The sequence below is a fragment of the Pogoniulus pusillus genome, chromosome 8, assembly GCF_015220805.1.
Source record: "Pogoniulus pusillus isolate bPogPus1 chromosome 8, bPogPus1.pri, whole genome shotgun sequence".
In the NCBI taxonomy this organism is placed as follows: domain Eukaryota; kingdom Metazoa; phylum Chordata; class Aves; order Piciformes; family Lybiidae; genus Pogoniulus; species Pogoniulus pusillus.
The window spans coordinates 36,802,023-36,827,909 of NC_087271.1; the positions used below are offsets into that span (position 1 = coordinate 36,802,023).

Genomic DNA, 25,887 nt, shown 5'->3' on the forward strand with positions numbered 1-25,887 from the left:
TGCAGATGCCACCCAGTGTGGACAACAGCCATGAAACAGCCTCCTGCAGATGGGTGAAGTAGGGTCTGCTTCTGCACTGTGAGGAAGGTCACGGCTGCACATGGAACACTGGCTTAGCATCCTCACTGGCAGCACCCTGCAGTGCCCTTCTTCTTCCTCCTAAACATCCATCACTCTGCAGTCAGAAGTTGAGAGCATATAGAAAGATCAAGGGCAGACCAGGCACTGGGTGAGTTCTGGGCTCCCTGCTGAAGAGAGGCAGGGAACTACTAGAGACAGTCCAGCAGGGGCTACAAAGGTGCTAAGGGGCCACCTCTCTGCAAGGTGGAAAGGCTGAGAGACCTGGGGCTGTTCAGCCCGGAGAAGAGCAGCCTGGGAAGGGCTTTGATCAACAGCTGAAGGGTGGAGGTTAAGAGGAGGGGGCCAGACTCTTTGCAGTGGAGCACAGTGACAGAACAAGGGGCAGTGAGCATAAATTGGAACCCAGGGGGTTCTATCTGAACAGAAGGGAAACCTTTGCCGTGAGGATGCTGGAGCAGGCTGCACAGAGAGGCTGTGCAGTTTCCTTCTCTAGAGAGATTCCAAAGCCTCCTGGACATTGTGATCCTGTGCGAGCTGCTGTGGGTGCCCCTCCTTTAGCAGGTGGGTTGGACTGGATGATCTTCAGAGGTCCCAGAATGCCTTAGGTTGGAAGGGACCCTCAAAGGCTATCTTGTCCAACTCCCCCTGCAGTGAGCAGGACATCTCCGGTTAGATCAGCCTGCCAAATCCCTTCCAACCACCACCATGCTGGGATTCCTTGTTTCTGGTTTCAACAGCAGGACACTTATGTGCAATCCCATTAGGTTTTGTTGCACCTGCACCTGATTTGCAGTGACTTGAGATGGATGTCTGAAGTTTCAAATCAGAAACCCAAATCACCCACACAGCCCATTTTAGCCTGGAGAAGAGAAGGCTCAAGGCAGACCTCATTGCTGTCCACAACTACCTGAAGGAAGGCTATATGCAGGTGGAGGTTGGTCTCTTCTGCCAGGCAAGCAGCAACAGAACAAGGGGACACAGTCTCTAGTTGTGCTGGGGGAGGTCTAGGCTGGATGTTAGGAGGAAGTTGTGGTCAATTCTCCCCATCTGTCCAGAAGTCCTGCCTCCAAGTAGAACACCTTATCCCAAAGTGCAGTAAGTTTCAATCAATCCATGTAAGAAGCAAGACTGTACCTGCAGTCATATATGACAGGGAGACCACACCTGGAGTACTCAACACAGGAAGGACATGGACCTGATGGAGCAGGTCCAGGAGAAGGCCTCAAAAATGACTAAGAGGCTGGAGCAGCTCTGCCACAAAGACAAGCTGAGAGAGCTGGGGGTGTTCAGCCTGCAGAAGAGAAGGCTCCAAGGAGACCTAAAAGCAGCCTTCCAGTATCTGAAGGGAGCCTACAAGAAGGCTGCAGAGGGACTGTTTCCAAAGGTCTGCAGTGACAGGATGAGGGGCACTGGTTTGAAATTAGAGAAAGGCAGATTTAGATTGGATGTTGGGAACAAGTTCTACACCATGAGGGTGGTGGAACACTGGGCCAGGCTGCTTGGGGAGACAGTTGAGGCCCCATCCATAAAGATACTCAAAGTGAGGCTTGACAAGGGTCTGCTGGCTCATGTTGAGCTTCTCCTCCACCAGCACCCGCAAGTGCCTCTCCTCAGGGCTGCTCTCCAGCCACTCACTGCCCAGCCTGCATTTGTGCTTGGCATTGCCTCAACCCAGCTACAGGACCTTGCACTTGGTCTTGTTGAACCTCCTGAGGTTGGCTTGTGCCCACCTCTGCAGCCTGTCCAGGTCCCTCTGGATGCATCCCTTCCTCCAGCCTGTCTTCTGCACCACACAGCTTGGTGTTGTCAGCAAACTTGCTGAGGCTGCACTCAATGCCTCTGTCCACGGCACCCACAAAGATGCAGGATATCCCAGCTCACTGCAGGGCAGTTGGACTAGGTGACTTTTGGAGGTCCCTTCCAACCCACACCATTCTATGACTTCTTTTATCACTCTAAAATCAAGGTTTCTCTTTCCAGACCCCTCAAATCAGCAGCCAAATGCAGCTTCTATCAGCATCTACCAATACATTCTAATCCAGTTCCCAATTCACTAAGCTCTCTGAGCAGGACAGACCTCTCTGGAGAGCAAGGTTACTTCACAAGCTTTAATTAATTGTTGAGGGGAAAGCAAGAGAAGCAGTGCAGCACAGGTTATTACATTGACTTTCATCACAGAAATTAAGTTTCCTCACCTTATGAGGAAAGGAGAAGGGGAAAACCAAAAAGCCTGACACAAAGTAGCCTCCCCAATTACTATAAATAACAAGTGTCTGAATCCCAGCATGATGGGGGTTTGGAGGGGACCTCTGCAGATCACCCAGTCTGACCTCCCTGCTACCAGCAAGGTCACCCACAGCAGCTTGCCAATGATCACAGTGTCCAGGTGGGACAAGGAGACTCCACAACCTCTCTGGGATGCCTGCTCCAGCACCCTCACAGCAAAGTTTTCCCTCCTGTTCAGATGGAACATGCTGAGTTCCAGTTTGTATTCACTGCCCCTTGCCTTGTCGCTGGCCACCACCAAAAAGAGTCTGAGGAGGTGTAAAAAGAAATAATTAGGAGGTGGCAGACAATCAGCTCCAGTTTTTCCTAAGTATTGAGTCCTAAAACTAGACTTTGTCACAGCAGACACCTTCCTCCATGGGGCTCAGAAAGTAAGGGCCTCACCTCAGCATTAAAGGTGAGAAGCTACCATGACCCAGGTGTAGCTCCCAGTCTGGCCAAGCACTGTCCTGTCAGGACTCTGTGTGTTTGATTGAAGTTACTCAGAGGTAGGAGTTAAATGATGGTGTTTGGTGACACATCTCAGGAAGGAAACCATTTCAGATGTGTACTAATGGCAAAGAAAGGCAATGGTACAGCTGTGTTCTGATTTCCACTACTATTTAAGGTAATTCATAGATGCAGAGAATGAGTTAGGTTGGAAGGGCCCTTGGTCAGGCCTCACCTTGAGTGCTGTGTCCAGTTCTGGGCTCCTCAGTTCAAGAGAGATGTTGAGGTGCTGGAAGGTGTCCAGAGAAGGGCAATGAAGCTGGTGAGGGGCCTGGAACAGAGCCCTGTGAGGACAGGCTGAGGGAGCTGGGGGTGTGCAGCCTGCAGAAGAGGAGGCTCAGGGCAGAGCTCATTGCTGTCTACAACTCCCTGCAGGGAGGCTGTAGCCATGTGGGATTGGGCTCTTCTGCCAGGCAAGCAGCAACAGAAGAAGGGGACACAGTCTCAAGTTGCGCTGGGGGAGGTCTAGGCTGGATGTTAGGAGGAAGTTGTTTGCAGAGAGAGTGATTGGCATTGGAATGGGCTGCCCAGGGAGGTGGTGGAGTCACCATCCCTGGAGGTGTTGAAGCAAAGCCTGGACGAGGCACTTAGTGCCATGGTCTGGTTGATTGGCCAGGGCTGGGTGCTAGGTTGGACTGGATGATGTTGGAGGTCTCTTCCAACCTGGTTGATTCTCTGATTCTAATTAACTATCATGTCAACTCCTGACAGAAGTTCATGAACTACTCATGATTCACACCCTTCCCACGACCTGCTTAAGCATGCAGTCAGACTGCAGCAGATTAGAACAACTTAATCCCAGTAAATCCAAATCCAGCCTCTCTGAACAGAAGAGTCTGCTCCTAGCGTTCCACAGCCCCAGCACAGCAAAGAGCTCATGGAAGCCACCCTGTAGAAAAGAGCTCATCAGACACACAAGTAGTATCTTGCCTCAACTTGCATGCTTGCACTTGCTAACATAGAACAGCTGCTCTCAGGGTGCCAGGCTGTCAGCACACCTATCAATCTGGAGAACAAGTCTATTAACACCATCAGTTAGACTGCAGCTTCCCCTACGTGCCTGAGGCTACACTCCAGAAGACACTGTACAAGTGTCATGATGAATAACTGACCAGATGTAGTTTAAAGCCATCTAATCTGAGCTGCTGAGGGATTCATTCTCACCCTAAGGTCTGCACCGATACCACTTCCAATTTGAAGAGGAACAATGCTGGCCTCAAAGCTGGCTAAAAGCTGGAGAGATCCACACCATCCACTTTATAGAATCATAGAATCAATAAGGTTGGAAGAGATCTCCAAGCTCAGCCAGTCTAACCTAGCACCCAGCCCTGGCCAATCAACCAGACCATGGCACTAAGTGCCTCATGCAGGCTTGGCTTGAACACCCCCAGGAGCAGCGACTCCACCACCTCCCTGGGCAGCCCATTCCAATGCTAATCACTCTCTCTGGCAACAACTTCCTCCTAACATCCAGCCTATCACTACCAGACACCTCCTCTGCCTCTGGAGACAGAAGTCTGAGGAACACTGGCCATGCAGTCAATTCAAACATGCAGGAGCACTGCAAACATGATCAATTCAGACATGCTGTATAACTCTCCCCATCCAAGTTGGTCACAGCCCTCCAGGTGAAGTCTCACCAAAGCAGAGTGGCAGAATCACCTCTCTCAACCTGTTAGCTCCCCACCTTGCCAAAGCACTAAACCCAAAATAAAACAAACCCTATCTGGGCTGCTCTCAAGGAGCTTTGGAAGCTTTTTGATCAACTTTCTCCAACCCAACTCTAACCACAAGCTGAATGGCTCCCTGACTGGAGCTGGGAGATGAGCCCACTGGCTTCAGTAGGCAGCATCACATCAATGCATCTGAAAGACCTGCTCTGAAAGCTTGATTTCCCTGGAAAACAGGGCTTATGCAATCCCACACTCAGTGCTCAGCCATCTGTAGACCACTTCCAAAACAAACTTGAAGAGGAATGGATGAGGTTTAAAAACATAGCAACAAATTTAAACCCTGTTCCTCAAACGCTGGAAAACAGGCAGACACTTATAGGAAGAAGCAACAGGATGAAAGATGCCAGCAAGAAAGCTTCTCTGACCTCCTGCCTGCTTACTGACTGAGCAATTTATACTGCAGTGTCCTTCCAACATGCTCACAACCAACTCCAGTACAGCAACAGAGAGTCAGAGAATGGTGGGGGGTGGAAGAGACCTCTAAAGATCATCAAGTCCAGTCCCCCTGACAAAGCAGGGTCACCTAAGGCAGGTCAGGCAGGAACACATCCCAGTGGGTTTAGAATCTCTCCAGAGAAGGAGACTCCACAACCTCTCTGGGCAGTCTGCTCCAGCATGCTCACACCAAAGAGGTTTCTCCTCAGTCTGAGGTGCAACTTCCTAGGCTCCAGCTTCTAGCCATTGTTTCATTTCCTATCACTGGGCACCACCAAAAAGAGGCTGGCACCTTCATCTTGACAGCCACCCCTCAGCTATTTCTAGACACTGATAAGATCCCCTCTCAGACTTGTCTTATCCAGACTAAACAGCCCCAGCTCTCTCAGTCTTTCTTCACAGGAGTCCCTTCATCATCCTCATAGCTCTCTGCCTCTCTTGAATTGGGGAGCCCCAAACTGGATACAGGATTCCAGCTGTGGTCCCACCAAGGCAGAATAGAGGGGAAGAGAACCTCCCTAGACCTGCTGGACACACTTCTCTTGATGCACTCCCAGATACCACAGGCCCTCTTGGCCACAAGGGCATAGAAAGACAGAATGCATTAGGTTGGAAGGGACCTCACAGATCATCCAGTTCTAACTCCTCACCACAGGCAGGGACACCTCCAACTAGAGCAGGTTGCTCAAGGCCTCATCTAACCTGACCTTGAGCACCTTCAGGGAGGGAGCAGCCACAACCTCCCTGGGCAACCTGTGCCAGTGTCTCACCACCCTCGTTGTAAAGAGCTTCCTCCTCACATCTAGTTTAAATCTCCCCTCTGCCAGTTTAAACCCATTCCCCCTTGTCCTGCCATTACAAGACCTTGCAAATAGTCCCTCCCCAGCCCTCCTGTAGGTCCCCCCTTCAGACACTGGAAAGCTACTACAAGGTCTCCCCAAAGCCTTCTCTTCTCCAGGCTGAAGAGTCCCAACTCTCACAGCCTGTCCTCATAGCAGAGCTGCTGCAGCCCTCTGAGCATCTTCATGGCCTCCTCTAAACTCACTCCAACAGTTCAATGTCCTTCCTGTGTTGGGGGCTCCAGCACTGCACAGAGTACTCCAGCACTTATCACACACCACATCCACTTTCCAAGCTCTTATAGCAAAACAGACTGCATTATTTGCTCAGATGCACCTATCAGTGACAACAGGTTGGGCATCTGATTTTAAGTGAATGAGTTAAAAGACTTAGTCTATATCAAATCCAACTGGCAACAATTATACTCCAGACCACTCCAAGCTGTCCAGGCTACAAGGCAGTCTGAGGAGCTCAGCAGCACAGCAGCTCCTGCTCTTCCCTACTCCACCTTTTCAGAGGTTTGCCACCCTTAGCTTCACCAGTATATAATTGCTTCTCAGCCTTATATCTTAAATTCTGCTATTTTAAGATCCCCTTAGCTCTAGCTTTGAACTCACCTTGATCCTCATCCTCCCTTAACCAGGGAGTGAGTGACTTCCTACTGGATGCCATCAGAGACCCCTCACAACCCAAATTACTCTCCAAAATTCTCTGCAGTGGCTTTTTTAGCCCAGGCAAAGAGCAACTGCACTTGTGGTTGGATCAGCACACCTTGAGAGCAGAAAAAGGGTGGGACAGAACTGAGCAGCTGGGGGAGATAACCCACAAACCAAGCTCAGGTGTGGCCATAACCCCACCAGCTGCTATTTAACTCCAAACAGCCTACTGATCTCTGGTAGAAACACTTTCAAGGGGGGGAAAAAAAACCACCTCATCAGGTTCTTTAAATAAAACCCAAACACATTTTAAGCTCAGCATTAAATCCTTCAAAATCAACTCATTTTTTGTTCCAACTCTGCAAAGGTCAACATTTAGATTTAAAACATTAAGAGAGTTAGAGCTGTACTTGCTATGCCAAGTTCAACAGCACCTTCACCCATTCTGTATAGTTTGTCTCTAAAGGATTAGTTCTTGTAAAAGAAACAGGTATCACAGTGCAGTTACTTGGAAGCTTAACAGGATTAGAGTTGCACATTTTACTAGTATGAAGGATGAATTGCATGTTTGGGCAGCCTTAAATTCAATTGTCCATTTCAGTGTATTCCATTAAAGCACCCTGAGGTGTAAGGCATTTTTCTGCTTTTACTTTCATAGGATCATAGAAAGATGCTCACCTGTGCTGAGTACAGGGGTCACAGAATCATAGAATCAGCCAGGTTGGAAGAGAACTCCAAGCTCAGCCAGTCCAACCTAGCACCCAGCCCTGGCCAGTCAACCAGACCATGGCACTAAGTGCCTCAGCCAGGCTTTGCTTCAACACCTCCAGCGATGGTGACTCCACCACCTCCCTGGGCAGCCCATTCCAATGCCAATCACTCTCTCTACCAACAACTTCTTCCTCACATCCAGCCTAGATCTCCCCCAGCACAACTTGAGACTGTGTCCCCTTCTTCTGTTGCTGGTTGCCTGGGAGAAGAGCCCAACCCCACCTGGCTACAGCCTCCCTTCAGGTAGCTGTAGATAGCAATGAGGTCACCTTTCTGGCTGAGAGCTCAATTTAGAAACAAGCCTCACAAACATTTCTGAACAGACACTGCTTGAAGTTGTCTACTACAGCTCAGATTGCTTTGTAGCCTGCTGTCATCTAGGACACCTTGTACTAGATTACAATTCAGTTCTTTCAGTACTCACTCTTTCCTGAAGCTTTTTCATCTCTGGATCTCAAAATCCCTGGGAGGCAGCCAAATCAGGTCCTGGCCTGGAGCTCAGTTTGTTCCCAGTTCTGAAATCAACTGCTCAATGATCCTGAACAAGTGTGTGGCTTTGTTTGGCTGTGCCTCCCCTTCCTCTTCTGCTGGCTTACTCCTCCTGTCACCACTCCTCAAACTCCCCAAGTTTGTGTCACTCTCACTGTAATGATATACTGACCTCAAAAGGTGATGAAGCTTGACCAAGGACTGTCTTATTTAAGTGGTTTTCATTCATGCAGCCATCAATCTTTGTCCTCCAGTATCAAGTTCAATGTCACAATGTCCCTCATGGGAAAGCTTTTCACTTCTTCCTATGTGCAGACTGAATTCAGTATTACATCAGCCACGTGCAGTTTGCTCTTGACATAGAATCACAGAATCACAGAATCAACCAGGTTGGAAGAGACCTCCAAGATCAGCCAGGCCAGCCTAGCACCCAGCCCTGGCCAGTCAACCAGACCATGGCATTAAGTGCCTCAGCCAGGTTTCTCTTGAACATCTCCAGGGATGGTGACTCCACCACCTCCCTGGGCAGCCCATTCCAATGCCAATCACTCTCTCTGACAACAACTTCCTCCTAACATCCGGCCTGGACCTCGAGGCTGTGTCCCCTTGTTCTGTTGCTGGTTGCCTGGCAGAAGAGCCCAACCCCACCTGGCTACAGCCTCCCTTCAGGTAGTTGCAGACAGCAATGAGCTCTGCCCTGAGCCTCCTCTTCTGTAGGCTGCACACCCCCAGCTCCCTCAGCCTCTCCTCACAAGGCTCTGTTCCAGGCCCCTCACCAGCTTCATTGCCCTTCTTTGGACACCTTTCAGCACCTCAACATCTCTCTTGAATTGAGGAGCCCAGAACTGGACACAGCACTCAAGGTGTGGCCTGAGCAGTGCTGAGCACAGGGGCACAAGAACCTCCCTCATCCTACTGGCCACATTGTTGCTGAGCCAGCCCAGGATGCCATTGGTTCTCTTGCCCACCTGGGCACACTGCTGCCTCATCTTCAGCTATCTACCAGTACCCCCAGGTCCCTCTGTGCCTGGCCTCTCTCCATCTCCCTGGGCAGACCATTTCAATGCCTGACCACTCTTGCTGATTTTTTTCCCTAACATCCAGTCTAAAATTCATCATGATCAGATACAGACAGTTACAAAACAAGTGTTATCCACTCAACAGCTTCAGCTTCTCTCACAGGGAGCCTAAAAACACATTCATGGTCTAATCTCAAAATCATCACTGACACTTGATCAGTCAGAACTCTGTAGGAAAGTGAGTGAGCTCCATTGTAAACGCTCACTAGGTTTAAAAAGGAGTAGTTCTCAATGCTTACACAAAGCCAGCATTTAAAATACTGTTGTAGGCCTTAATTAGAAGTCTATCATCTGCAAAGCACAATCAAAGCCAATTAAAATACTATTACAGATGCCAAATTAATACAGACTATAAAGCTGAAATTTCAAATAGCAATTACGTGCTCCAGAAGTCAAATCTGATCACACATAATGAGTATTTACATCATACTTTCCACCCTTGTGGTAGATCAGCTTGCAAACAAACATGTCCTTGGACTCTTGGTTGTGGGAGAGAAACACTGGATTAGGAAACAAGCAGGGAGAAGAGACTTAGCCACAGCTTGTTGTTAGATGCTGAGTGAAACAGATGAAAGCAGCACAGCAGCAGCTCCAGGGGCAACAGTGCTGCTGGCAAATAAGGAATCAGATTCTTGCAAGGATCTTGAACTGGTCTTTGGTGGTGTGTTTGAAACCACCTGCTTCATTACAACCCCAAACACCACCTTCACTCCACTCCAAAGCCTCACAAATGCCAGCACAGTCCTTGCCAGCTCCTTCCCAAACACCACAAGGAAAGGCAGCATTACTCCTATATTCCCCTGCCACCACCCAGAGCCTCTGGAGTACTGCGAGAAGCCTCCACTCTTCCACCTCCCTCTAAACCTACCACACAAGCAAAGATCCCAGCAAACCAGAGAGAAAGCCCCAGCTACCTCCACTGCAGTTCCCACTCTTCTCATTGCATAAGGATCACACCAGACCAACACTAGAGCCTATACCCTTGGAGACCTCCTAATCTGCACTGCTGCCAGGTGTTACTCCTAATACAAGCATTCTGACTGGCACATGATGTTTAATATGATGAAACAACTTCAGCAGGTCTACCCTCACACTACTTTAAGTCATTTCAGATTCAGCTGGTTGAGGAGATACTACCCTGACATCCCATGCAACTGGTTCCTTGCCTATTTGTAAATTCAGTGGTTTGGGTTAGAAGGGACCTTAAAGATCATCTAGTTCCAACCCCCTTGCCACAGGCAAGGACACCTTCTGCTAGAGCAGGCTACTCAAGGTTTCATCCAACTTGGTCTTGAACACCCTCAGGGAGGAGGCATCCACAACCTCCCTGGGCAGCCTCTTCCAGTGTCTCAGCACCTTCACTGTAAAGAATTTCTTCCTAATCTCCAGTCTATATGTCCCTCATTTCTGCCCTCCATCACTCCCAGCCAGGAGGAATCAAAAAGCTGTATGATTAATTCAAGACCACAGGCTCCAAAATGTCCCACAGCAGCCACTAAAAGTGAGGAATGCAGAGCAAATCCCAGGCCCAGAGAGCAGACAACACTACAGATGCCTTCCCAATGTCAGTGCCCCTCCCAGTCACACTACTTCTGAGTTTCCTGCTTTCCAACAGCCTGTCCCATAAATCTATCAAGCATTTCTCTTCAACATAAAAACAATCCTGGCCTGGGGCAGCAATGGTGTGGCCAGCAGGACCAGAGCAGTGAACGTTCTCCCCTGTACTCTGCATTAGTCAGACCATGCCTTGAGTACTGAGTTCGGTTTTGGATCCCTGACTCCAAGGACACTGAAGTGTGTCCAGAGTTGGGCAATGAAGCTGGTGAAGGGTCTGGAGCATGAATCTTGTAAGGTGTGGCTAAAGGAACCAGCATTGTTCATCCTGTGGAAGAGGATGATAAGGGAAGACCTATTGGCTCTCTACAGTTCCTTGAAAGGAGGTTGGAGTAAGGTGGGAGTCAGTCTCTTCTCTCTGGTAACAAGTGACAGGACAAGAGGAAATGGCCTCAACTTGTGCTAGGAGAAGTTTATGCTGGACACTAACAATTTCTTCTCCAAAAGGGTTATCAAGCCCTGGAAGAGGTCTCTCAGGGAAGTGGTGGAGTGCCCATCTCCACAGGTGTTCTAAACCCATGTAGATGTGGTGCTGAGGGACATGGTTCAGTGGCGACTCGGCAGAGGTGACTTAATGGCTGGACTCAATCTTGGAGGTCTTTTCTAACCTTTCTGATCTACAAAACCCAAGCAACACCACCTAACACTGTGACTGTGAAATGCCAAGCAGGCTACAGGGCAGAGAGGAAAACACTACCACTAGTGTTTCTGAAACACAGCAGCTCACTAGCACATGGTCTTCTACACTTCATTCCCTGCATTTACTCTCCTAAGGAAGAAAGTGTTTAGCCTAGTGCCTTAACCTCCCAGTTAATTGCCATCTGCAGTCTCCCAGACCTGAAAGGAACCGATCCATGGAGCATGGCAGTGTTTCCAATCTGGCTATCAAGCTGCTCACCCTGGCCTTTAGCAACATTTGTGCCTTGACCTCACACAGACCATCTGCTCTGCACACGTACACCTCTGGAAGCATTCAACGAATGTAGCTAACAGAAGTGATCAGAGAGAGCTAATCCTCCTCTGCAGGTGGATCAAGAGCATCAAGAGGAAAAGAAGTACCAAATAAAGCAGTTGCTTGTACTCAAGACTGCTTTATCATGGTCTGAAGGACAGTCACACACTCAGATGTATAAGCATTCTACATCCAGGTGCACTGCTCTGCTGTAGCTGATGCTCAGAGGGGGGGTTATTCTGATGAGTTCTACACTCTGTGCCAAGGCAATCAGTGGGCTTCTCACACAGCTCCTTGCATCACTCCAGTACTGTCAATAGCCTCAGTCCCTAGGGTGGGAAGGGACCTTCAAAAGTCATCTAGGCCAAACTTCACAGAGAGAGTGATTTGCCATTGGAATGGGCTGCCCAGGGAGGTGGTGGAGTCACCGTGCCTGGAGGTGTTCAAGAGAAGACTGGATGAGGCATTTAGTGCCATGGTCTAGTTGACTGGATAGGGCTGGGTGCTAGGTTGGACTGGATGATCTTGGAGGTCTCTTCCAACCTGGCTGATTCTGTGATTCTGTGAACTGCAAAGAGCACATCTGCAGCTAGGTCAGGTTGCTCAGAACCCCGAGGATGGTTTGCCCCTCTCTGGGCAATCTGGGCCAGTGTCACACCACCCTCACTGTCAAACATTTCCTCCTTCTCTCTAGTCTAAATCTCTCTCTTTTAGTTCAAACCCATCAGCCCTTGCCCTGATCAAAAGTCTGTCCCCAGCTTTCTGATCAGCCCCTGTAAGCACTGAAAGGCCACCAGAAGGTCTCTCTGGAGCCTTCTCTTCTCCAGGCTGAACATGCCCAACTCTCTCAGCCTGGCCTCACAGCAAAAGGTTTCCATCCCTCCCAGCATTGTTGTGGCTTCCTCTGGCCCTGCTCCAACAGCTCCATGTCTCTCCTATGCTGAGGACTCCAGAGCTTCTTGTTTACAGTTAGGTATTGTGCCCTTCTGGACACCACATCATCTGTGAGAAAAAGAACACACAAAATTATCCCACCATCTTTTCACCCAGCCAATAAATCAGACAAGCACTTGATCTCATATGTGCCAAAGAGCTTTGCCAACAACTCGTGTAAAAAGGAAAACAGCTATTACCAAGCCATAATTCAGCCCTGTGGAGTAAAAACCTTCAGCAGAACTCTGTGGGGGAATGAGCAGAATTGCAGTTTTCAGTTAGTTGTTCAATTTTAGGCAAAGTTTCTCATATTATGAAGCATGATTCTGTAGTGCCTGATGAAGTTGTTAATTAATAAGGAACTGTGAGAGGCAAAGCAAAAATGGTTTTTTTTGTTCTACAATCCTGCCTAAAATTCTTTTCAGTGCTGGATCAGATCAGAGTATGACAGAGAAAGGCTTGAAAACTTTTGGGAGTGAACAAAAGTAAAACTTCAAACTCCAGAAAAGTTGAATCCATCACAGAAATTAAATACACCTAGAGGTGCATTCAGAAGAGTGGTCAGCAGCAGGTTGAAGGAGGTTCTTCTCCTCTGCTTTGCCTTATTTGGGCCACACTTGGAGTACTGGGTCCAGTTCTGGGCTGCCCAGTACAAGAGAGACAGGAAATTATTGGAGAGAGTCCAGCAGAGGCTACAGAAGGGATGAGAGCATTGAAGCATCTCTGTGAGGAGGAAAGCAAAAAGATCTGGGGCTGTTTAGCCTGGAGAAGAGCAGTCCTAGAGGGGATCTGATCAATGTTGAGCAAGAGATAAAGCACTGGGGGCAGGAAGATGGAGCCAGACTCTTCTCAGTGGTGCACACTGACAGTACAAGAGACAACAGGCACAAACTGGAACCTGGGAGGTTCTGTCTGAACAGGAGGAAAAAATTATTTGGTGGAAAGGTGCTGGAGCCCTGGAGCAGACTGCCCAGAGAGGTTGTTGAATCTCCTAGTCTGAAGAGATTCCAAACCCAATTGGACACTGTGATCCTGGGCAAGCTGCTGTAGGCATTCCTGCTTTTAGCAGGGTGGTTGGATTAGATCATCCCTAGAGGTTCCTTCCAATCCCTGCCATGCTGAGATTCCATAACACAAAGAAGCCAGGGATGATACACACTGCTGTAGGATGTTTTAATCAAGACTTTTTAAAATCCTTTTTAAAAAGCTTTCTGTAGTAGCATGCTTATAGCACACTGGATCTCAGGACCCACAGGAAAAATAACCCACATTGACACGGCTGTGACTGCACCAAAAACACTGGCTGGAAGGCTGGGCCTAGAGAGTGGCAGTGAATGGTGCCACATCCAGTTGGCAGCTGGCACTAGTGGTGTGCCCCAGGGATCAGTGCTGGGCACAGTCCTGTTCAACATCTTTATTGATGACCTGGACACAGGGATTGAGTCCAGCATCAGTAAGTTTGCAGATGACACCAAGCTAGGAGCAGGTGTGGAGCTGTTGGAGGGTAGGAGAGCCCTGCAGAGGGACCTGGACAGGCTGGATGGGTGGGCAGAGGCCAATGGGATGAGATTGAACAAGGCCAAGGGCAGGGTTCTACACTTTGGCCACAACAACCCCAAGCAGCACTACAGGCTGGAGACAGAGTGGCTGAGAGCAGCCAGGCAGAGAGGGACCTGGGGGTCCTGGTAGAGAGTAGCTGAAGATGCGGCAGCAGTGCCCAGGTGGGCAGCAGAGCCAATGGCATCCTGGCCTGGATCAGGAACAGTGTGGCCAGCAGGACAAGGGAGGTTCTTCTTCCCCTGTACTCAGCACTGCTCAGGCCACCCCTTGAGTGCTGTGTCCAGTTCTGGGCTCCTCAATTCAAGAGAGATGTTGAGGTGCTGGAAGATGTCCAGAGAAGGGCAACAAAGCTGCTGAGGGGCCTGGAGCAGAGCCCTGTGAGGAGAGGCTGAGGGAGCTGGGGGTGTGCAGCCTGCAGAAGAGGAGGCTCAGGGCAGAGCTCATTGCTGTCTGCAACTACCTGAAGGGAGGCTGTAGCCAGGTGGGGTTGGGCTCTTCTGCCAGGCAAGCAGCAACAGAACAAGGGGACACAGTCTCAAGTTGTGCTGGGGGAGGTCTAGGCTGGATGTTGTTAGGAAGTTGTTGTCAGAGAGAGTGATTGGCATTGGAATGGGCTGCCCAGGGAGGTGGTGGAGTCACCATCCCTGGAGGTGTTCAAAAAACAACTGGCTGAGGCACTTAGTGCCATGGTCTGGTTGATTGGTCAGGGCTGGGTGCTAGGTTGGCCTGGCTGAGCTTGGAGGTCTCTTCCAACCTGGTTGATTGTATGATTCTATAAAAACACCTCATACCCTGCTGTTGTGCAGTGTATCCCCTTACTGCAGCACTGATGCTTTTGCTTTCTTGCCCTCACAGCCTGCTGGCACATTTTTGGAGCTAACCTATTTCTTGCTGCCTGCCTGAAATAACAGCTGTGAGAACTGAGTGCTTCAAGCAGCAGAGGTTAAGTCTGATCACTTCAGTAACATTTCCATGCTCAGCCTTTTGGTTTGCTGCACATTTTCACGCAGATCCTCTGAACATACTTGCACTACAATTCAAATGATCTTCCTCCCTGCCTCCATAAGCTCTGTTACTAGTTTAGCAGCAGAGGTTAGGTCTCAAGAAACTAGCCTTTCACTTAGAAGCTTTTACCCTGGGAGCATGGAGAAACAGCCCCCGACTGATGGCTGTGCTGGCAAAACTCACTTTTTTAGCTACAGTTACACTTGGGGGAAAAAAAAAAACACCAAGGCAGCCTGGGTTCTATCCAACAGCTCAACCCACTTTTGGTGGTGATAATGAAACACACTGACTCAATTTCACCTTCAGGACTTTGCAGTTTTTAATACAACACTCTGCTCACCCAGATAATCACTCTCTTCACAGAGAGAGTGACTGGCATTGGAATGGGCTGCCCAGGGAGGTGGTGGAGTCACCGTCCCTGGAGGTGTTCAAGAAAAGACTGGATGAGGCACTTAGTGCCATGGTCTGGTTGACTGGATAGGGCTGGGTGCTAGGTTGGACTGGATGATCTTGGAGGTCTCTTCCAACCTGGTTGATTCTATGATTCTATGATAAAACCCCCCTGCCAGAGGTGTGTGCAGTCAAAACTTTCATGTTCCTTCCTGACAATTGGGGTGGTGTCAGGCACTGACAGCATCAAAACCTTCACCCTGCTCTACTGCAAACATGAGGAATGGGCTACCCAGGGAGGTGGTGGAGTCACCATCCCTGGGGGTGTTCATGAAAAGACTGGATGAGGCACTTGGTGCCATGGTCTGGTTGACTGGACAGGGCTGGGTGCTAGGTTGGAGTGGATGAGCTTGGAGGTCTCTTCCAACCTGGTTGATTCTATGATTCTATAATGTCACTAGGCTGGTAAGGAACAGGAGCTGCACAACTGCTACTTTCCTCCCACAGTTCATTTGTTAGTGCTCCACAGGGCTGTACCTCCTGCTCCCTGCGCTGTTCCAGCCCCACAGTGTCCCTGCCGAGCCCAGGACAGAGCAGTCTGCTCCCCAGACAGTCTAAGGCTACAGGGACGTTGAGATGAGCATGCTAGACCCTGCGCTGCAGTGCTCCCCCAGCTAGCACGGATCTGCTTTCCCTTCCACTGGGAAACCACCGTGGGCTTGCTAATTTTCATTCCAGCAGCAGAAAACACGAAAGCCTGGCTCATCAGCTGCTTGGACTAGTGCTTTGGCTGCTTTGTCAGAGCACTACAGGATCCAAGATGCTGCTAAGCACATTCCAAGAAACACTGTTGAAGCTGAAGCCAAATATACTGTAAACAGGTTGTGCTGCTCTCCACAGGCTACTGGGACCACATCAAGTGAGCCACTTTGCTGTCCCTCCTTTCCACACACAACAAGCCCACTGCCCATCACCTTTATTACTATAAACCATAGAATCACAGACTGGTTTGGGTTAGAAAAGACCTTAAAGATCATCTAGTTCCAACCTCCTGCCATGGGGAGGGACACCTCCTACTAGACCAAGTCACTCAATGCCCCATCCAACTTGGCTTGGAACACTTCCAGGCTTGGACCCTCCACAACATCTCTGGGCAACCTGTTCCAGTGCCTTGACAAGTTAATGGGGAAGAACTTCCTCCTAATGTCAAATCTAAATTCATCTGCTTCCAGTTCGAAGCCATTACTCCTGCTCCTGTCACTAAATGACAGTAAGCTGTTACTGTGGGAGTAACTCTGAGAGTATTAGATCCAGACCTATGCTTGAGTTTCAGTTTTTCAGAGCTACGTTAGATGGCCACAAGAATTTTCTCACCCACTTAGCAGTTATGATAGTGAAGCTTAGCCACAACCAACAGTGATATCATTTTCTTAATGAGGACAAGAGATGGCTTCATTATTAATGAACAGAAAATAAACTCCCCCACAGCACTTGGCAGCCAAAACAAAAGAGTACTCAAGTCACCTTTTCTATGATTTGCTTCATAACTAAATATATATATATAGAAATAAAATAGTTAATCTGGCAACCAGACAGCTCTCATCTCAAGCTGAGTGAGAGGCAAAAACAATGAAGTAAAATGAAGTAAATAGTATTACAGGAGCAACACTTCCAGAATTTAATCCAAATAATCATCAAAAAAGAAGGCAATGTTAACCCTGAGTGGGGAGGATTAAAGAATGGATTAGGGGGTTGATTAGTTAGAAGAATACAACTTCTGACTCTCAGCTGTTGGCAAGAGAGTTCCACGATCCACAAGTGGGGGGCAAGACAGACAGAGACAATTCCTCAAATATTTCTGCACTGCAGCAAGTCTGAACAGCTCCAGAATGCCAAATGCTGCTCATTCCTCAGAAAATTAAGAATGTAAGGTCAGCTTCAAAGGCCAGTTAGTTTCATCAACAAGCAGAGCCAAGCTGGGGCTCAACAATATCCCTTCTCCAGTTGCTTGCCTTCACTTCCATCATTATTAAACTGCTGATCTGTTCATTAAAGAATAAGTAAAGACAACTTAGGCAAAACCAAAAAAGTGGTAGAAATCTCTTTGCTCTGCTACTTTGTTCCATGTAACGTTTGTTCTTTGTTCCATTCAGACTGGACATGAGGAAGAAGTTCTTCAGCATGAGTGGGTTGCCCAGGGGAGGTGATTGAGACCCCAGCCCTGGGGGTGTTTAAGGCCAGGCTGGATGAGGCTCTGGTCAGCCTGCTCTAGGGTAGGGTGTCCCTGCCCATGGCACAGGGGTTGGAACTAGATGGTGGTGCCTTCCAACCCTGACTGATTCTGTGATTCTAAGTCCTCTGCACTGGCTCCTCAGTAGGAGCAGATTCAGTGCTCCTTATAAGAGAAATACAACCAAGCTATTGCAGTCTTGCATCTCATTTGGTGAAGCTCCTTTCTGCCCTTGCTTCCCCTCCCCCCGCCCCCATTGCACTCTTCTTAACTAAGCAAAAGAGAAACACATAAAACAAGCTGAAGAAATTCACATATGCCAACGTCTATTTCACATACAAGACTGATGCTTTCCCATAGGAAATATTTCCTATAGCCATATTTCTGTTTAATGATTACACAGCCCTGAAAATGCCAGAATTCTCCTCTGATCAGCCAGGATGCCCAGCCAAGACTTTATATTCAATGTATTACCATGCATCACTCTTAAAACACAACAGTCATTGATAAAGGGAGCCCCATGCAATTTATTTCACTGGTGCTTGCATGTTATTTCAGCTCTGAGACACGACAGGCAGTGCTTTTCTTGGCAGCTGCAGCAGGGCTGGGGTTTCAAAGCTTCAAAGCCAAAGGTTAATAACTTAGCCACTGAAGAAGTTAAACTCCTCCAGTGCAAACTCTGTGTCTCACTGCTATTATGAAGCTGAATGCAGAACCACAGAATGGTTTGAGTTGGAAGGGACCTTTAAGGGTCATCAAATCCACCCCACTGCAGTCATCAGAGACATGTGCAACTAGAGCAGGTTGCTCAGAGTCCCAAGCAACCTAACGTGGTTGACATGGTTCCACAGATCCCTATCTGTGGCATCCACCACCTCTCTGGGCAACCTGGGCCAGTGTCTCACCATCCTCTATCTAAGAAGTATCTTCCATATATCCCAAATAAATCTTCCTCTTTTCATTTCAAACCACCACCCCTTGTCCTGTCACAATAAGCCCTCATCAAAAGTCTGTCCCTAGCTTTCTGATCAGCCCCTGTAAGCACTGAAAGGCCACCAGAAGGTGCCCTTGGAGCCTTCTCTTCTCCAGGGTGAACAAGCGCAACTCCCTCAGCCTGGCCCCACAGCAGAGGGCTTCCAGCCCTCCCATCATTGTTGTGGCATCCTCTGGCCCCACTTCAACAGCTCCATGTCTCTACCATGCTGAGGACTCCAGAGCTGGCCCCAGCACTGCAGCAGGGGTCTCAGCAGAGTGGAGCAGAGGGGCAGAATCCACTCCCCCCACTTGCTGCCCATGCTGCTGGGTATCGGCCAAGGACACGGCTGGGTCTGGGCTGTGAGCCCACAGTGCTGGTTCATGTTCACCCCCCAGCACCTCCAAGCGCTAAGCGCTGCTCTCCATTACCTCATCCCCCACCTTGAACTGATACTGGGGATTGCCCCTACCCAGGTGCAGGACTTGGCACTTGGCCTTGTTAGTAAATAACACAATATTTGCCAAGCATTGTAAATAAGAATTCACGAGGTCAGTAAGGTCTACAGATATTTCAATCTTATTTGTCATCACTGAAAAGCATCCTACCAGAGTCAGATCCAGCTGCAAAGGTTCCTGCCTGTCACTGTGGTTCATGCTAACAGCTGTCCAGTGAAAATCCTTCCCATCTCCAAACAGCCACCGAAGCCAATGCAAGTATATCCTTTACTGCAAAACATCCTGCTATTGATATCTGCTCCTTTCAAAGCCAGCACCTCTCTTAGCTGACAGGCCAAACACCAGCTCTGAGCTTGACATGATGGATAAAAAAGTCAAATTATCTCATTACAGAACTTTTAAAATGAAAACAGAGATGACTACAAGTCAGAGAACCTCTGCAGGGAACTCCTGTGACAAATGGAGTCTTTGTCACTGAATGAATGACACATTTGATTAAAGACTTCTCCCCAAGCAAAAAACATTTCACCTGCACACCATTCATGGGGTTTTCCCCCCCCCCCCAATACAAGCAATTCCCTTTAATCCTCAAAAGCTCACACGCAATGCATTGCACACAGCTGTGACCACTTCTATCCAAGCAGGACTGGATTATGGTTTATCATACTAGAAATCATCTTTCTCCACTTGCTGTCGTCCAGATTTCTACAGAATTAGGCACTCGAGCTAATTCTTTTCCACAGAGAAGGAGCTGAAAAACAAATAGCTTAGCAAAAATCCCAAGAAGGACATTGCTCAGAGCATTTGCTTCATACAAACGCTATGCCCTGGGGTGGGCCCCAAGGAAGGCAGATGATTTTGAAGAGTGTGCTACCAGAGAGCATTAGAGTTATCACGAAACAGGTGCTAAATTCATACTGGATTCCGTGAGAGCGAGTGTGAAGGGAGAAGACACATCCACAGCTCCTGCCACAGTGAACCTTTCTCCATCCGACGCCCTGCTGGACCTACGGTCAGGTCGTTCCCAGTCTATCAGCATCACACCTGGCACATAGTGCTGGGCACGGTGATGCACGGGGGCTTTGGGAGAAACAAAAGGCTGGGGACGCAGCGCCCTAACTCACATCGAATATCGTGTTTAAAGCAGGGGCAGTGTATGAAAGCAACAATCAGGGGCCGTGACTCTGCTCATCAGCTCTCCCTTCCCAGGCAAGACGTGCCACCGTGCCTGGCTGGCTGGGCTGAAGCGAAGGGAACGCGGCCGTGACAGGGAGCTGTGCACGGCATCTCTGCCCGCAGCTGCCGGAGCCTGCCTCTGCGCACATACACACACACGCACACACACACACGCACACCACACATACACACGCACACACACATACACACGCACCTTCGGGCTCGGCGGACACACGCCGGGGCCCCGCAGTCGCGTCCGGGCTTGCGGGGCTCCCCGCGGCTCTGCGGCAACGCCGAAGGTCCCCGGCTTAATCGGAGTCCAGGCGGGTCCCCACCGCCAACCCTGGCAGCCCTGGCCCGGCGGGAGCTGCCTGTCAGGGGGCTGAGGACGAGAGGAGCCGGAGCGGGCTGTAACCCGCTCAGCCAGGGCCGGGGCAGCCTGATCAGAGTGCCCTCCGCGTAGCGGGGAGCCCGCTGCAGGACACACACACACACACGCACCCCGCCATAACCATCCTCCCCCCGCAGCTGCCGCACCGGGCCGGGCACCGCTGCCAGCACCAGACCCCGCTCCGGGGCACCCCGCCGCAGCCGACAGCTCTTCACCCTGCCCTGCCCCACTAGAGAGAGACCCTCCGGCAGCGGCTGCCCCGGTGCCCGCCCTCCGCCCTGCGCTGCGCTCACCGCCCGCTGGGCTCCCGCCTCAGGCCGCTGGGCTCCCGCCTCAGGCCGCCTCGCCTGGCCGCGCCGCGCCGCTCGCTCCCGCCGGCAGCCAAGCCGCAGCCCCAGCAGCACAATATGGCGAGCGGCAGGCTCCGCAATGGAGCTCGGGAAATAGAGGGGAGTTACATATTCATGGCCGGGGCTGGGCAGGGGGAGCGCGGATGGGGTGCCGGCGCCGGCCGCCTCAGCGCCCTCCTCCCTTCTCCTTTCCCCGAGGTGGGGACCGCTGGCTCCTTTCCCCGCCCCCCGCACACCCCCGCGGCCGCTGCCAGCGCCCTGCCTCGCTCACATTCCCCTGCCGCCGGTGGCGGGAGCTGTGGCAGCGAGCCCGGCGGGGCTCTTCGCCGCGGCCCCCAGAGCAGAGCCGGCGCCAGCCGCAGGCAGTGCTGCCTAGGCGGGAGGGCTCGGAGGGGGCTCCTGAGGTAACTTGGCGGTGGGCGCAAGCTACCATCTCGGGCTTTGCACTCAGCACCGCCGAGCCGAGCCTCCTGCGGCGGTACCCGGGCTGGCGTCCGGCCTGACCCCGGCAACCACGCTGGCAGGTGAAGCGCTGAGGTGAGCTTACCAAACTGTGGGCAAGAGCAAGTCCACCAGCCTCAGGACCTGGTGGCACAAAGGCATGGCCTCTGGCTGGCCTTGGCTGGGCTCTGCTCCCTGTACGTGCCCACTAACTTCCACGGCTCTTCACATTCCTGGTTCTGAAGATAGGAACCTGTAGGCCACGAAATAGTGGTGGGCACCTGGGCAGGACAGAGCCATGAGGCATAGCATGAGGCTGTGCTGGCATCTTCATGCTCCTCAGGCAAGGCTCAGGAACTGAAGCAAGACTCAGTGCTTGTGTGTGAGGTACAAAACCACTAGATCAGTCGTTTTCTAGCATCTCATGTCTGCTCTGCAGTCATAACACGAAATAACAGTGTCTGCCTTTCAATGGCTGTTAAATTAAGATCGTTTTTTATCAGCTTTGGGTCTTCAATGGTGCCTTTATTGGTCTTATCATTAACTGGTTTCCAGCCAAAGCAAAGCAGTACACCAAGGGTAATTAAATCTGATGCAAGTGAAAAGTGAAGAGAGATCCCCTCGTGAGATGGGATGGGTTGCCCAGGGAGGTGGTTGAGGCCCCATGGCTGGAGGTGTTTCAGGCCAGGCTGGATGAGGCTGTGGGCAGCCTGCTCTAGGGTAGGGTGTCCCTGGGCATGGCAGGGGGGGTTGGAACTGTCTGATCCTTGTGGTCCCTTCCAACCCTGCCTGATTCTGTGATTCTATGTAAATTCGAATTAATACTTCTGTCTTTAATGATGCAGCAACACTATTTCAGGTGATTCAATGTGGAATATTGAAAGCCATTCAAGAGGGAGTATTTTAACGCAAACCCTATGAGGAGAGGCTGAGGGAGCTGGGCTTGTTTAGCCTGGAGAAGAGGAGGCTCAGGGCAGACCTCATTGCTGTCTACAACTCCCTGCAGGGAGGCTGTAGCCAGGTGGGGTTGGTCTCTTCTGCCAGGCACCCAGCAACAGAAGAAGGGGACACAGTCTCAAGTTGTGCTGGGGGAGGTCTAGGATGGATGTGAGGAGGAAGTTGTTGTCAGAGAGAGTGATTGGCATTGAAGTGGGCTGCCCAGGGAGGTGGTGGAGTCACTGTCCCTGGAGGTGTTGAAGCAAAGCCTGGCTGAGGCACTTAGTGCCATGGTCTGGTTGATTGGCCAGGGCTGGGTGCTAGGTTTTGGACTGGATGATCTTGGACGTCTCTTCCAACCTGGTTGATTCTCTGATTCTAAGATTTCCTAGAGCTTTACATTTAATATTATCTCAATCAGAATATTAACAAAGTCCTGGTTTGGAGTTTTTTTTCCCTTCGTTGCAAAACTTCAGGTTTTAAAGTAATTCTAGCCTATGCCAGGTTATTTCTGGTCATTTTTATTCACTCCCTCACAGTCCTTGTGACTTACACTGCAGCCTGTCTAATTAAATCCCCATAAGAGGTTGATAAGGTAGTCAGCAATAACATCTCTGTTTTCTAAGTGTGATCAAATGTCTTGGCTATATCTCAGAGGAAGTCAGCTGCAGCCAGGATTTAACAGTCCTTTTTTTGTTCTTGATTAGGTTTTTTTTCTTAAGTGAGTGGTGTTCAGCTCTTTAAATGTTAAAGTTCAAAGCTGGTAGAGAACACACACAAAAAAAAAAGAGAGAATCTGCTAAGTTCCTCTCTTTGGAATGAAGCTGGTCAGAATTAACAACTGAATTTTCTCTGATCTTTACAGCTGTTTGTCAGTTCTGGGGAAAGGAAAATGTCATATGTCAAACTGTTGCTGTGCCAGGAAGTGTCCCTTGGTGAAAACTGCTTCACTTGTTGGTTGTCAGCAGGTGAGTGGAGAACATTTTGCTCAGTGGAGAAAAATTCAACACAGTTAAGGTGTGCTGGGAGGTCTAGGCTGGATGTTAGGAGGAAGTTCTTGCTAGAGTGAGTGATTTGAATTGGAATGGGCTGCCCAGGGATGTGATGGAGTTGCCATCCCTGGAGGTCTTAAAGCAAAGCCTGGATGAGGCACTTAGTGCCATGGTCTAGTTGATTGGACTGGGCTGGGTGCTAGGTTGGACTGGCTGAGCTTGGAAGTCTCTTCCAACCTGTTTGATTCTATCTTTATAAGATTATTTACTTGATTTTGGTTTACATTTCCCATATTTACCATATAATAGTAGCACTGTACATCTTCTCTGCAATGTGGTGTTCTTGCTGCTTTTAAGGATATAAAAAAGGGCCACTGAATACTCTTCCAAGAGCAGGCTGTCAGTCTGCCAAGACATCAGTGTGAAGAAGGTTTCTTTTTAAGGGGGGAAATACCCAGTTCTGCTCTGTACTAGGTACCTCAGGACAGTACTGCTTCTGCAGGGAAGGCCTGGGACCAGCACTCTGGGTGACACAAACAGGGACATGGCCAACAGATCAAGCTTAGTCCTTTCTGATCAGCACTCCTTGGATCGCATCCAGATATCATGTCCTGTTTTGGGCTTCTAGTGCAGAAAAGGCATTGACAAACTGGAGCAAGCTCAGGGAGGCCCCTACTGTGGTTGGGGCTGGAGCTCATGCCATGAGATTTGAAAGGCCATGGAAATGGGGCTTGGTCATCCTGGGGCAGGAAAGACTCTGGTGACTCTATGTCATCCAGTCCCTTCCTATAAGGTTACTGAGGATATGAATCCAAGCTTTCCTCAATGTTGCAAGGGAGCAAGGTGGAGGCTGACAATGAACTGAAACAAGAAAGATTTGGGTTGAAAGCAGAAAAAACCTGTTCCCCATAAGAACACTCAAGCAGCAGCACAGTTTGCCCAGTGAGGTTGTGCTGCCTCCCTTGGAGGTTTTCAAGCCCTGAGAGACCTGATCTGACCCTAGAGCTGACCTTCTTTGAACAAGAGGTTTGACAAGGACCTCTTGAGTTCCCTTCCAGCCCAAATTATCCCATCATTCTGTGATTCTGCACTTGCAGTGCAGACAAGAAAACCTGGGAGATGGATAATATGGTATTTCAGACTTCAGCATCTGTCAGCATTTTTGTTCTTTGCATCTTTTTCTGCAGCAGAGAGAAGCACTGTGCAGCAGGAGAGCTGGAAAAGCTTTCATCAGCTCCTGGTTTCCATCACTGCTGTGTAAAGGAAACATTTCTTCTGCAGCAAAATAATAGTAAAGAAAATTACTGCAGTCAAGTGAAACATGCTTCCAGGTAAAATATTTATTACCTGTTAAAGTGATTCAAGGTCACTCATTCATTGCCTTCTAGAAACCAGTTTAGGGGGAGAAGAAAAGACAAAGTACTGCCATGTTGAAAGGTTGGAGGCAGGGAACTGTAAATAAGACACAAAAGGTGGGAGGAAATGTCCATGCTGGTGATTGACTCTGCTGTGGTAGGTTACAGTAATGAGAGATGAATGTGTGAGCAAATGATAGCAAGGTAAAAATAAATGGGCAGTGCATTGGTAAGATGAGGTAATTGGTGCTGCCCTGGTGAGACCTGATCTTGGATACTGCCTTCAGTTGTGGGCTCCCCAGTTGAAGAGGGACTGGGATCTGCTGGAGAGGGTCCAGCACAGGGCTGCGAGGATGAGGAGAGGCTGAGGGACCTGGGGCTTTGCAGTCTGGAGAAGAGAAGTTTGAGAGGGGATTTGATAAATGTTTATAAACAACTGAGGGCTGCTCAGGAGGTGGGGGACAGGCTCTGCTCACTTGCTCCCTGTCATGAGACAAGGAGCAATGTGTATAAATTGCAGCACAAGAGGTTCCAGCACAACACAAGGGGGAGCCTCTTTCCTGTAAGGGTCCCAGAGCACTGGAACAGGCTCCCCAGAAAGGTTGCAGAGTCTCCTTCTCCTGTCCTATCTGGATATGTTCCTCTGTGATCTGTGCTAGATTGTCTGGCAGGGGAGTTGGACTCGATGATCAGCTTGGGTCCTTTCCAACTCCTAATATCCTGTGATCCTGTGACCTCAGCTGCTTGGAAGATAGGCTAAGAAGGAGGTAACTTGCCATAGAAGTTGATATTTCACTTAATATATCCTGTGATCCTGTGGTGTCACAGGTAGGGTGAGAGACTTGTCTACCCTGGCATTAATAAAGCAATCATTTTTGCTGTGCAGGCTGCCCTGGTTCACCAGAGCAGAAGAGATCTCTGAGACCTTTACCCTTTGTGCAGGTTACAAAGTGTGTACAGAGCAGCTTTCCCTTGGATCAAATCAGATCCAAGTGAGGCAGGAAGAAAGGACCCTGAGGTTGATCTGAAGAAACACTAGCTACAAATTGATGGATTTGCTCCAGTTTAAGATTTAGGTTCTTTTAAAATGAAGCAGACTGAAGCAAGCTGTGATCTCTAATGAAAAATGTTCAGTGTTATGAATGGGGAAGGAGGGAAATTTAAACCTGTAGTGTGACACATCACATTCTGGAATACAAAAACACCCTCTTTCTGTGCACTGGCAATGTACCTACACTGAGATGCCTGAAGAAGTTAGGTCAGTTTATGCAG

The 25,887-nt window shown here is 49.6% G+C and overlaps 1 protein-coding gene and 1 long non-coding RNA gene across 3 annotated transcripts in view; one reads left to right on the forward strand and one right to left on the reverse strand.

Annotated features, from left to right (window-relative positions):
- Nucleotides 1–21,000, reverse strand: part of RNF2 (ring finger protein 2) — a 30,602-nt gene extending 9,602 nt beyond the window's left edge. The window contains exon 1 of one of the 2 annotated variants that reach the window (XM_064148069.1): nucleotides 20,835–21,000. Coding sequence is in view for 1 of the 2 variants with exons in the window: in XM_064148068.1 (XP_064004138.1) it covers nucleotides 6,482–6,536 (55 nt within the window). In the remaining variant the exon portion in view is untranslated. Of the gene's footprint in view, nucleotides 1–6,481; nucleotides 6,672–20,834 lie in introns of those variants that run through there. The other variant, XM_064148068.1, reaches the window with a different exon arrangement.
- Nucleotides 21,001–21,014: 14 nt separating this feature from the next.
- On the forward strand, nucleotides 21,015–24,634 carry LOC135177700 (uncharacterized). The gene is made up of 3 exons (XR_010303130.1): nucleotides 21,015–21,428; nucleotides 23,134–23,236; nucleotides 24,448–24,634. It is a non-coding gene; the product is annotated as an uncharacterized LOC135177700 (long non-coding RNA).
- The last annotated feature ends 1,253 nt before the right edge of the window (nucleotides 24,635–25,887 follow it).